This window comes from Neoarius graeffei, chromosome 21 (genome assembly GCF_027579695.1).
Source record: "Neoarius graeffei isolate fNeoGra1 chromosome 21, fNeoGra1.pri, whole genome shotgun sequence".
Lineage (NCBI taxonomy): Eukaryota > Metazoa > Chordata > Actinopteri > Siluriformes > Ariidae > Neoarius > Neoarius graeffei.
In genome coordinates, this window is record NC_083589.1 from 26,834,568 (window position 1) to 26,846,897 (window position 12,330).

General features: G+C 44.4%; 1 protein-coding gene across 2 annotated transcripts in view; it reads left to right on the top strand.

Moving 5' to 3' along the window:
* The first annotated feature begins 71 nt into the window (after window positions 1–71).
* osgep (O-sialoglycoprotein endopeptidase) overlaps window positions 72–12,330 on the top strand; it is a 52,029-nt gene continuing 39,770 nt past the window's right edge. For both annotated transcript variants that reach the window (XM_060902906.1, XM_060902907.1), the window contains exons 1-4: window positions 72–142; window positions 2,147–2,266; window positions 10,363–10,482; window positions 10,564–10,739. In XM_060902906.1, the coding sequence (XP_060758889.1) occupies window positions 2,152–2,266; window positions 10,363–10,482; window positions 10,564–10,739 (411 nt within the window). In that variant the 5' untranslated portion in view covers window positions 72–142; window positions 2,147–2,151. The remainder of the gene's footprint in view (window positions 143–2,146; window positions 2,267–10,362; window positions 10,483–10,563; window positions 10,740–12,330) is intronic.

A 12,330-nucleotide genomic window follows, 5' to 3' on the forward strand; every position in this document is an offset into this window, starting at 1 on the left:
TTTATTGTTGTCTGGAGAACATGAGTGAACCTGAGTAAAATTATATTTTGTTCCGGAAATAAGACGGACACCTATAAATACTGTTACGGTCCTAAAGGAAGTGGGCAGAAGAGGCTGTTGCTAGTAGTGTGGAGATAAATAGGTAAATACAGGTCATATAATTTAAAAAAAATTAAATATCGCACTACACACTTAACTGTGTTTTATACCACAGAGCTGTCTCGTGTGCTGTTGTTGTCTTCGAGGCGAATAGACCGACAACACGCCTGTTTATTAGGATTGTAGAGGCTCCTGATACCTGTTCGACTCCTGAACACTGTAAATGACTCTGATCCGATTCCAGGAGTTCTGACTCGCTCGAGTCCTTTCCACACAATGATTTCGTCAATTTCTGATAAAAATAAATATTTAGTCTACAGATATTTGTGCTGTGGAAAAGGGCACTGGTCGAGTCAGATAGTGAAACCTCCCAGTTTACACCTGGGATGCTTGAAACTCGGCTGAATCAAAATTTGTGTGAAAGAGTCGACTCTCAGTCCGAGTCTCATACCAATCATAGGCAAAACTTTCATGTAAAAATGGTGAGGGTTTGGACAAGAGTTTCATGGGGTGAACATATATATATATAGTGCCAGATGTAATTGGCACTCATTATTATGATACATACTTCATTTAAGGATGTACACTATATTGCCAAAAGTGTGTGGACACCTGACCATCATGCCAATATGTGCTTTTTGAACATCCCATTCCACATATAGTCCCCTTTTGCTCTTATAATCACCGCCAATCTTCCAGGAAGATGTTCCACTAGATTTTGAAGTGTGACTATTGGGATTTGTATTCATTCAGCTAGATGAGCATGAGTGAGGTCAGGCGCTGACGTTGGGCGGGGAAGCCTGGGGTGCAGTCGGTGCTTATGGGTGTGATTTTTCAGGTGTCTACTAACTTTTGGCCACATAGTGTATTTCTTAATCAACTAATCAGGGGCTTTTTCATCAGAAAACATTTTTATAAGCATTACACACTCTTAAAGGAACAGTCCACCGTACTTCCATAATGAAATATGCTCTTATCTGAATTGAGACGAGCTGCTCCGTACCTCTCCGAGATTTGCGCGACCTCCCAGTCAGTCAGACGCAGTCAGACGCGCTGTCACGCCTGTTAGCAATGTAGCTAGGCTCAGTATGGCCAATGGTATTTTTTGGGGCTGTAGTTAGATGTGACCAAACTCTTCCGCATTTTTCCTGTTTACATAGGTTTATATGACCAGTGATATGAAACAAGTTCAGTTACACAAATTGAAACGTAGCGATTTTCTATGCTATGGAAAGTCCACACTATAATGACAGGCGTACTAACACCTTCTGCGCGCTTCGGCAGCGCATTGATATCTGAGCTCCGTATCAATGCTCTGCCGAAGCACGCAGAAGGTGTTAGTACGCCTGTCATTATAGTGCGGACTTTCCATAGCATAGAAAATCGCTACGTTTCAATTTGTGTAACTGAACTTGTTTCATATCACTGGTCATATAAACCTATGTAAACAGGAAAAACGTGGAAGAGTTTGGTCGCATCTAACTACAGCCCCAAAAAATACCATTGGCCATACTGAGCCTAGCTACATTGCTAACAGGAGTGACAGCGCGTCTGACTGCGTCTGACTGACTGGGAGGTCGCGCAAAGCTCGGAGAGATACGGAGCAGCTCGTCTCAATTCAGATAAGAGCATATTTCATTATGGAAGTATGGTGGACTGTTCCTTTAAGGTCTGTGTCATAGTCATAATTAATAATCAAATCACTCTCAGTGATTTGAATCAGAAAGAAATAACTAAGGAGGATTTCACTTGCAGGGAATTTAACTTGGCATTTTTCATCATCACAGATTAAATTGAAATGAAGCAGTGAACTAGAAACGGGGACAGGGAACAGGTTAAAAACAGGATAACGTAAAATACAAGGTGTAATTTTTAAATACAAAACTTCATTCATTCAACTTAAGGTCTGTCCTTGTATTGTTTTTTGTAATCTGCTTCCTGTACAGATCAAGCTGTATAGTCCGACAGGAAGGCACGATATTACGGTTGGTGTTATATCTGTAGTATTTGTAATCTTTTTTTTTTTTTTAAACGTCTGTTTCAACAGGAGTCATGACGGTGGTTATCGGTTTTGAGGGCAGTGCCAATAAGATCGGCATCGGGATCGTAAGGGATGGGGAAGTGTTGTCAAACCCGAGGCGTACCTATATTACTCCACCTGGCCAAGGTAGATAAACTGACTTTATTCTCACAGTCGTCAGTAATCATGTGCCAGTACGAAATTTCTGTATTACAAGAATTAACTGATCGTTTATATTATCTTACTGGGAAATACGCCACTCGTATTTTTCATGCAAGCTCCATCCGGGACCTAGAGAACCAAAACCGTGACATAAATCTCTATGCATCACTTGTGAAGAGATCGATGAATGGTTTTGATAAATTTGGACACTTTTTGTTTGTGAATGTGTCTCTATGATAAAAAGAAATTACATGTTGGCTTGAAGATATGAAGTTTATCTTCTCGTGTTGAAAAACTCACATTTTTCATACGAAATACATCACGGATCTGAGTGACATATTTAACAATTATTCCACGAAATTGAGTCGTACATGAGCTGATAGCCGATGAGGCACGTAGCACCGAGTCATCTGTAAGCCATGTACGACGAGATTGAGTGGAATAACTGTTTTATTATATCAACATTCACTGGATTTTGAGAAACAGAGTATTTTTATATTTATTTTTTGCAAATTCGATAAATAAAAACTTTATACAAAACGTCCGACAAAATAATTTCTGCTTAGTATGTAAACAAACCGGCGAAATGAGAGGAGCAATTTGTGAAAAATGTGATGATAATAATTCTTGAAAAATAAAAGAAGATATGTTCTTACCATCAAATACTTTCATTCCATATTTTGTTGCTTTTTTTTGTATTTTTGGGGGTTTTGTTTTCGAGTACAGTTTTTATTTCGTTCTCGGTTGGTTCAGCAATACACGCCGCCATTTTGTTTTTCTCTACTCACAGTATATGAGCTGATAGCCTAGTAGTAGAGTAGCCAATCAGAGCACACGATTGCTCATATCCAGTGAATGTGGATGGAATATTAAATAATATTGGCTGGTGCTGAGTGGTCTTTCAGATATAATCCATTCAGCTAGCATGATATTGAACAAGTCGAAGACAAATATATCTGATAGACCATGAAAAAAAGCCAGCCAATATTATGATTATTATTATTATGATACATACACTTTTCATATCAGCATTCTCAAAGGCCAACGCTAGTTTACCCACAAGTTGGTGCTGTTAGCGCAGCACTGAATTCACCTTCCAGCCGCTGTAGCATTCATCAGTAGCACAGGCTAACGACTGAGAAACTAAGATTTCTGTCCCAAGACTCTTCTTCCAGGCAGCTCACCACAGTATTTTTCACTCACACTTAAGTATTCATTTCCCGATGTATTTTACTTAGTTAAAAAAAAAAGTAAAATACATTGGGAAATGAATGTACCCCTCCTAGAACTGCCACCTTATTGTGGTGGAGGGGTTTGTGTGCTAGAATGATCCTAGGAGCTATGTTGTCGGGGGCATTATGCCCCTGTCAGGGTTTCCCAAGGCAGACAGGTCCTAGGTGACAGGCCAGACCAAGAGCAGTTCACCAAAACCCCTAATGGAGCAACAACCAAGGACAGAGACGTCGCCCGGTATGGCGCAGCCGGGGCCACACCCTGGAGCCAAGCCCGGGGTTGGGGCTCGCATGCGAGCGCTTGGTGGCCGGGCCTTTGCCCATGGGGCCCGGCCGGGCTCAGCCCGAAGAGGTGACGTGGGCCCGACCTCCTGTGGGTTCACCACCCACAGAGGTAGCAGTAGGGGGCTGGTGCAGTGTGGATTGGGTGGCAGTCGAAGGCAGGGGCCTCGACGACCTGATCCCCAGACACAGCGGCTAGCTGTTGGGACATGGAATGTCACTTCGCTGGGGGGGAAAGAGCCTGAGCTTGTGCGGGAGATTGAGAGGTACCGGCTAGAGATAGTCGGGCTCACCTCCACGCACAGCTTGGGCTCTGGAACCCAGCTCCTCGAGAGGGGCTGGACTGGAGTCGCCCATGGTGAGCGGCGGCGGGCTGGTGTGGGCTTGCTTATAGCTCCCCAGCTCAGCTGCCATGTGTTGGAGTTTACCCCAGTGAACAAGAGGGTCGCCTCTCTGCACCTTCGGATTGGGGAGAGGGCTCTTGTTGTTGTTTGTGCCTACGGGCCGAATAGCAGTGTAGAGTATCCGGCCTTCTTGGAGTCCCTGGGAGAGGTACTGAGGGGTGCTCAGACTGGGGACTCCATTGTGCTACTGGGGGACTTCAATGCTCACGTGGGCGACGACAGTGACACCTGGAGGGGCGTGGTTGGGAGGAACGGCCTCCCCGATCTGAACCCGAGTGGTGTTTTGTTATTGGACTTCTGTGCTAGTCACGGTTTGTCCATAACAAACACCATGTTCGAGCATAGGGGTGTCCATAAGTGCACGTGGCACCAGGACGCCTTAGGTTGGAGGTCGATGATAGACTTTGTTGTCGTTTCATCTGATCTCCGGCCCTATGTCTTGGACACTCGGGTGAAGAGAGGGGCTGAGCTGTCAACTGATCACCACCTAGTGGTGAGTTGGATCCGCTGGTGGAGGAGGAAGCTGGACAGACCTGGCAGGCCCAAACGTATGGTGAGGGTCTGCTGGGAACGTCTGGCCGAGCACTCTGTTGGGGAGGTCTTTAACTCCCACCTCCGGGAGAGCTTTTCCCAGCTTCCGGGGGAGATGGGGGACATGGAGTCTGAGTGGACCATGTTCTCTACCTCCATTGTGGACGCGGCTGTCCGGAGCTGTGGCCGCAAGGTCTCCGGTGCCTGTCATGGTGGCAATCCCCGAACCCGGTGGTGGACACCGGAAGTAAGGGATACCGTCAAGCTGAAGAAGGAGTCCTATCGGGCCATGTTGACCTCCAGGACTCCCGAGGCAGCTGACGGGTATCGGCAGGCCAGGCGTGCTGCAGCTCGGGCAGTTGCGGAGGCAAAAACTCGGAACTGGGAGGAGTTCGGGGAGGCCATGAAGATGGACTATCAGTCGGCCTCGAAGAAATTCTGGCAAACCGTCCGGCGCCTCAGGAGGGGGAAGCAGTACTCTGCCAACACTGTTTACAGTACGGGTGGGGAGCTGTTGACCTCGACTGGGGACATTGTCGGGCGGTGGAAGGAATACTTTGAGGATCTCCTCAATCCCACTGTAGGTGCATTTGGTAATTATTAAGTGATCTCATTAAATCAGTCTCATTAAATTTGAAGGTTAATAATCAAATTGAATCAATCCCATTGAATCGTTTAATTTGACTCATTTGAATTGAATCATACCATAGAATCAGTCTCATTGAATCGTTTGAAGTGAATCATTCAGGTGAATCATTCAAATGAATCATTCAGTGAATCATTTAGTGAATCATTTAATGAATCATTTAGCATTTAGTGAATCATACCATTAATCCTGGTGCTTAATAATAAATTACCAAACAGCTAAATTATGGTATATTTCCAAATTATTACGATCACTTACCATATTACATAACTTATATGCACCTTTTTGAATTCTTTGAGAGATTGGGTGACTTCGAAAATATTGGAACACCAACAAGATAACACAGCTTTGATAATAAATGAATTTATTATAACAAAGATAAAAATGGATAATCAATATATACAAACAGTGAGGTAGGTGTATGTATGTGTGTGTGTTAGGCCTAGCTTGTTGCTAGCTAAAACAAAGGAATGTTATCTAAATACAACAAAGGATTAGCTCTGTTGCTAATGTGTGCTTGTGTGTGTGGTAGGCCCTAGACTAGGCCCGTGTGGCTAAGCTAAGAAGGGTGTGTTTGTGAGTGGGGGAGGGACTGCCACGTGTGGAGACAAAAGGCTAAATCAACAAAAGTAAATCAACCAAAATAAATCAACACGCTGCGTGTTTAACAGTGTAACAGATAAACCTGGGTTTAAATTCACACTATTTCAATAAAAGCTAAATTCCTAAGACTGATCTTTATTATGCCCAAATTGTTGACAGTCTTACTACCAGTATCTCGCTTATATGCAAGATTAGGGAGATGTTCTAAAACTTCTGAGTCTCGCCGTTGTGGAGCACGTGAGTCGATTCCATGAGTCGATTCCGTGGACAGAGAACTTCTCTTGATCCGACGCGTCGTGGCTCGTGATGAGAAGGAAAGTCTCTGATTAAAATTAATGTGCACAGCGCTTCAATCAGGAGGAATTCTGGTCGCTCCTAATTACAAATTAAAACTGCGTTTGGGCGGCAGTCGTGACATCACTTCCAATACGAATAAACCGGTTGTAACTCAGGTTAAGTTTAAAGATCGCGTGACTCTGGAGTTTACCTTGGCCAAGGGTAAGAAAGAAATCGTGCTAAATCGTGGATCTTGCAAGAAAGAAAGAAAAAGACGTCTTTATCTGGTTTTCTGGTTGAGGGTCTCTCTTTTCTGCGTCCAGATGGCTTGGATCCAGACACCAGAGAGAAAGAACTAGGAGCTTCCAGGCGGGTTATGCCTTCCTGGAGGATGACGTAGATGATCCTGCCCCGGCGTGACGCAGGTCAACGTGGAAGTGGGCTGATGGGAAATGTAGTTTCTTAGTGGAATGTACCTACACCACCGTCATGTCTTCCATTGAGGAGACTGAGGCTGATGACTCAGAGGTGGACTCATCCATTACCCAAGCCGAAGTCACTGAGGTGGTTTGCAAGCTCCTCGGTGGCAAGGCACCGGGGGTGGATGAGATCCGCCCTGAGTATCTCAAGTCTCTGGATGTTGTGGGGCTGTCTTGGTTGACACGCCTCTGCAACATCGCGTGGTGGTCGGGGACAGTGCCTCTGGAGTGGCAGACTGGGGTGGTGGTCCCTCTTTTTAAGAAAGGGGACCGGAGAGTGTGCTCCAATTATGGGGAAATCACACTTCTCAGCCTCCCAGGGAAGGTTTACTCCAGGGTACTGGAGAGGAGAATTCGACCGATAGTCGAACCTCGGATCCAGGAGGAACAATGCGGTTTTCGTCCTGGTCGCATAACACTGGACCAGTTCTATACCCTTCATAGGGTGCTCGAGGGTTCATGGGAGTTTGCCCAACCAGTCTACATGTGCTTTGTGGATCTGGAGAAGGCATTCGACTGTGTCCCCCGTGGTATTCTGTGGGGGGTGCTTCGGGAGTATGGGGTTCGGGGCCCTTTGCTAAGGGCTGTCCTGTCCCTGTACGAACGGAGCAAGAGTCTGGTTCGCATTGCCGGCAGTAAGTCAGACCTGTTCCCAGTGCATGTTGGACTCCGGCAGGGCTGCCCTTTGTCACCGGTTCTGTTCATAATTTTTATGGACAGAATTTCTAGGCGCAGCCAGGGGCCAGAAGGAATCCTGTTTGGGAACCACAGGATTTCATCTCTGCTTTTTGCGGACGATGTTGTCCTGTTGGCTTCTTCAAACCAGGACCTCCAGCATGCACTGGGGCGGTTTGCAGTCGAGTGTGAAGCGGCTGGGATGAGAATCAGCACCTCCAAGTCCGAGGCCATGGTTCTCGACCGGAAAAGGGTGGCTTGCCCTCTTCAGGTTGGTGGAGAAGTCCTGCCTCAAGTGGAGGAGTTTAAGTATCTCGGGATCTTGTTCACGAGTGAGTGAAAGATGGAGCGTGAGATCGACAGGCGGATTGGTGCAGCCTCCGCAGTGATGCGGTCGCTTTACCGGTCCGTCATGGTGAAGAAGGAGCTGAGCCAAAAGGCGAAGCTCTCAATTTACCGGTCGATCTACGTTCCGACTCTCACCTATGGTCATGAGCTTTGGGTAATGACTGAAAGAACAAGATCGCGGATACAAGCGGCCGAAATGAGTTTCCTTCGCAGGGTGGCTGGGCGCTCCCTTAGAGATAGGGTGAGAAGCACAGTCACTCGGGAGGAGCCGCTGCTCCTCCACATCAAGAGGAATCAGCTGAGGTGGCTCGGGCATCTTTTTCGGATGCCTCCTGGACGCCTCCCTGGGGAGGTGTTCCAGGCATGTCCCCCCGGGAGGAGGCCCCGGGGAAGACCCAGGACACGCTGGAGGGACTATGTCTCTCGGCTGGCCTGGGAACGCCTCGGTGTTCTTCCCGAGGAGCTGGCCGAGGTGTCTGTGGAAAGGGAAGTTTGGGCTTCCATGCTTAGACTGCTGCCTCCGCGACCCGGTCCCGGATAAAGTGGAAGAAGACGAGACGAGACGAGATTTTACTTAGTTACTTTTTTAAATCAACATCAACAGCTACACACAACGGCGAAACCTCATCTCATCTCATTATCTCTAGCCGCTTTATCCTGTTCTACAGGGTCTCAGGCAAGCTGGAGCCTATCCCAGCTGGTTACGGGCGAAAGGCGGGGTACACCCTGGACAAGTCGCCAGGTCATCACAGGGCTGACACATAGACACAGACAATCATTCACACTCACATTCACACCTACGGTCAATTTAGAGTCACCAGTTAACCTAACTTGCATGTCTTTGGACTGTGGGGGAAACCGGAGCACCCGGAGGAAACCCACGCGGACACGGGGAGAACATGCAAACTCCGCACAGAAAGGCCCTCGCCAGCCACGGGGCTCAAACCTGGACCTTCTTGCTGTGAGGCGACAGCGCTAACCACTACATCACCGTGCCGCCCCACAGCGTAACCTAGCAGCCAAAATTCTCTCAAAATCTTCTACTTTTAATGAAGCAAACCTTGCGGCCATGTTTGTTTACAAACTGTCGGTCACTCACTAGCACAGAATTTTACATCTCCGACATGTCTCTTTTCCAGTTTTTTGATGTCCGTTGGTATGTTTTTCTCTTGTAAATATGTGTGAAAAATATATAATGAAGTTTTGGTAGCCTTTCGGGTGTTCAGCACTAGCCTGGGCCCGCCCATCCTAAGCGTGACGCAACACGAGGGCCTGTTCCGAGCTTAGTCTGGCCAGGCAGGCTATCTACAGCATTTCCAAGCTCCCGAAAAATCGGGAACCAATCAACTTTGAGCATCTCCAACGGCCCTGGGTAGAGGCGTGTTCAAGGCAGTGACATAGTAGAACTGCGACCAGAAGCCATAGATTGTTTACAGAATCTATGCCGGAAGCGCTTCATTCACATCACGAACATGGAGCAGCGGCAAGCCTTTAACACAGCGGTAGATGCTGTATTGAAAGCATTCAACGGGAAGTTCTCATTGAAAATGGAGCAAAGAGCAGCCCTGGAGGTATTTATTGAAAGGAAGGACGTTTTCGCCTTGCTCCCGACCGGCTTCGGTAAGAGTTTAATCTACCAGTTAGCCCCATCGCGTCACATACGTCAGAGGAAAGAGTGATGTGATTGGTTTAAGCTTCGTCACAGCCTTTTCTGGCTTCGACCAGTAGCAAACTGAGGCATTTCAGGGAGGCGGGTCAACCACGGGCTCTGGGAAACGGTTTGGCTTAATAGCTTGGCCAGGCCAAATGCTCGGAGAGCTTTGAAGTCGCGTTAGCCAGGCTAGTTCAGCGCGTCTTCAGTTTCAGTTTATTTATTTAGTGCTTAAACTGAGCACTGGATTAGCCTCGTCTTCTCTCTTTCCCAGCCGACAAAGAAATGATTGTGCACATGTGTGACGTCGTGTTGTCTTGACAACATGCAATATTATGACAATATTGCACACTCATTTGCCATTGTGGAGAGTGGCGTAATACATGGAGGATAAGCGATATGATATCGCATTCCATCAATAAACCCACTAGAAGGGAATAGAACACGTTTTTATTCCATCGAAAGTGTCCTGTATGTATATTAATTCCTGATATTTCACTCTGATGATGTCACTCCTAATGTTTTCCCGCCGACTAGACTCGCATTGTCAAAATTAAAATTCTTTTGATTAACTTGTGTATGATGTGTCCATGTAATACATATAAAGAACGTTACATGGTGGAGTGAAGATATGAAGTGTTGAAACTATTTTCACTCGTGAAATATACATGCACCACTCGAAAATAAACTTCATATCTTCATGCAACCATGTAATATCATATATATATATATATATATATATATATATATATATATATATATATATGAGTAAACAGTAACAATATAGTGTATACTAAATATCATTTTTATAATAGAAGAGAGAGAGAGACAATAGCATGAAGAGTAAACGTCTTCGGTTGACAATATGTTGTGTTAAGAATTCAGCTCATAAACAGACGACTTGGTGTTCTGTGAACAGAAAGCGTGATCGATTGTGAGTTAACGTCCTCTTAGGTTTCCTCCCGAGAGAAACAGCCAAACATCATCGTGGAGTTATCCTGACTGTCCTCCGAGAAGCACTCGACGAAGCTGGTTTAAAACCTTCAGATATTGACTGTGTCGCGTACACCAAAGGTAATTATCTGTCAAAAATCTTTCAAAACAATCATTTTAGACACTACAATCTTCATTTATGTTCCATGATGACGTGCCTAGGGCCCGGGATGGGCGCTCCTCTGCTCACTGTGGCTTTGGTGGCCAGGACGGTGGCACAGCTTTGGGGAAAGCCATTGGTGGGAGTGAATCACTGCATCGGGCACATCGAGATGGGCCGACTGATCACGGGTGCTAACAACCCCACAGTGCTGTACGTCAGTGGTGGTAATACTCAGGTGGGAGTTCTGTGCTGTCTGACTACATTCATATACAGTACTGTGCGAAAGTCTTAGGCACATGTAAAGAAATGCTGTTGACCAAAAATGGCTTAAAAAATAACGAAATGAAATGTTTTAATGTTAAAAAAAATACTATAAACAGTAATCAGTAAGCCATAATAAATGAAACAGTCAATATTTGGTGTGAGTCGACCCTTTGATTAAAAAAAAAATAGTAGTCTCAGGTATTATGAGTGCAGTTAACAAACAGTTAAAATCTTCACATTTATTTTAGAAAAATTTTTACAAGAGACGGCTTTTTTTTTACAACAATTTGTTTTACACTAGAATTTGAGAAATCTTTTTTTAACAAGTGTTGAGATTAAAATGGCATATAAACCATTTATAGAGTGGCGGCGATAATTATCGACACCTTTTCAGATTTACCAATAAAAAACACTTTTACGAAAGTAGGTTTCAGTTACAACAATGATTACTGGTTAATTAATCAACCGGAAGACCCGCCTCGCGCTTTGATCTAGTCATCTGATGACAGCTCGTTACTTGAGATGGAATTTTTTTCAGCACGATCAGCAATTTGAGGAAAACCCGGACGTTATCATCGCAGGTAAGCATGGTGGAAAGATCATGGACATGTTTTTACCGATCAAATTCACCGATATTTCATGATCTCCTTGTCGAGACCTACTTTGTTTCTGACTCTTTCATTTGACAGCCGCCATTTTGTATCTAAACACGCGTTTGAGAATCACGTGAGGTGTCGATAATAGTGATCACTTTCACCGGTGTCCGCCATTATCGACACCCTGTGGGATTAAGTGACGTTTACAGCTGTTACGGGTCGATCTTTGTGTAACATTATTGAAGTAGATGAAGTACTTTAAAAAAACTAAAGTGCTGTGATTTATAATATATTTTTTTCTGATTCATAACAGAATGGAATGTTTATAGAGTATTTGGAATCCTATTGCAATAAATAAAATTCGACCAGAATTAAATTCCTCGCATATAAAAAATTACATGCTTGAAATATTCAGATTTTTCTATTCCATTCAGAATTTTTTTTTTTTTTGTAAATATCGACCACATATTACAATATCAGAAGACATTTTATATTTTGGTTCGAGGAATGAGATGCAACCTTTGACATGGAGTTTCATGTGGTTACAGTGTTGACGTTTATTGGTAAACTACAAAACTAGAAATTAATACAAACAACAACGAATGATGAACAAAATGTGATCTACAAAAATACTTAGAAAGTGGAACAAAAAGATTTTCTGACGCAGGTTAAACATTATCAATTCATTTGTTTACAAACATTAGAATTACTTCCTCATTTACGTAAACACCAACATCCATATATTTATATAAAATATATTTTGGACTAAATATAAATCTATGTAAAACAAATTTAAAATAAAAACTGTTTTGTTAACTTAATACCACATACCGATTATTTATTATAAATAATCATCTGGGTGTCGATAATTGTGGAATGGTGTCGATAATTGTGGACAAAGGTGTCACGTGATCTGATATGCTAAGTAATCGGGAATCAACTCATTTTTTCCAGTGGAAGTTTGAG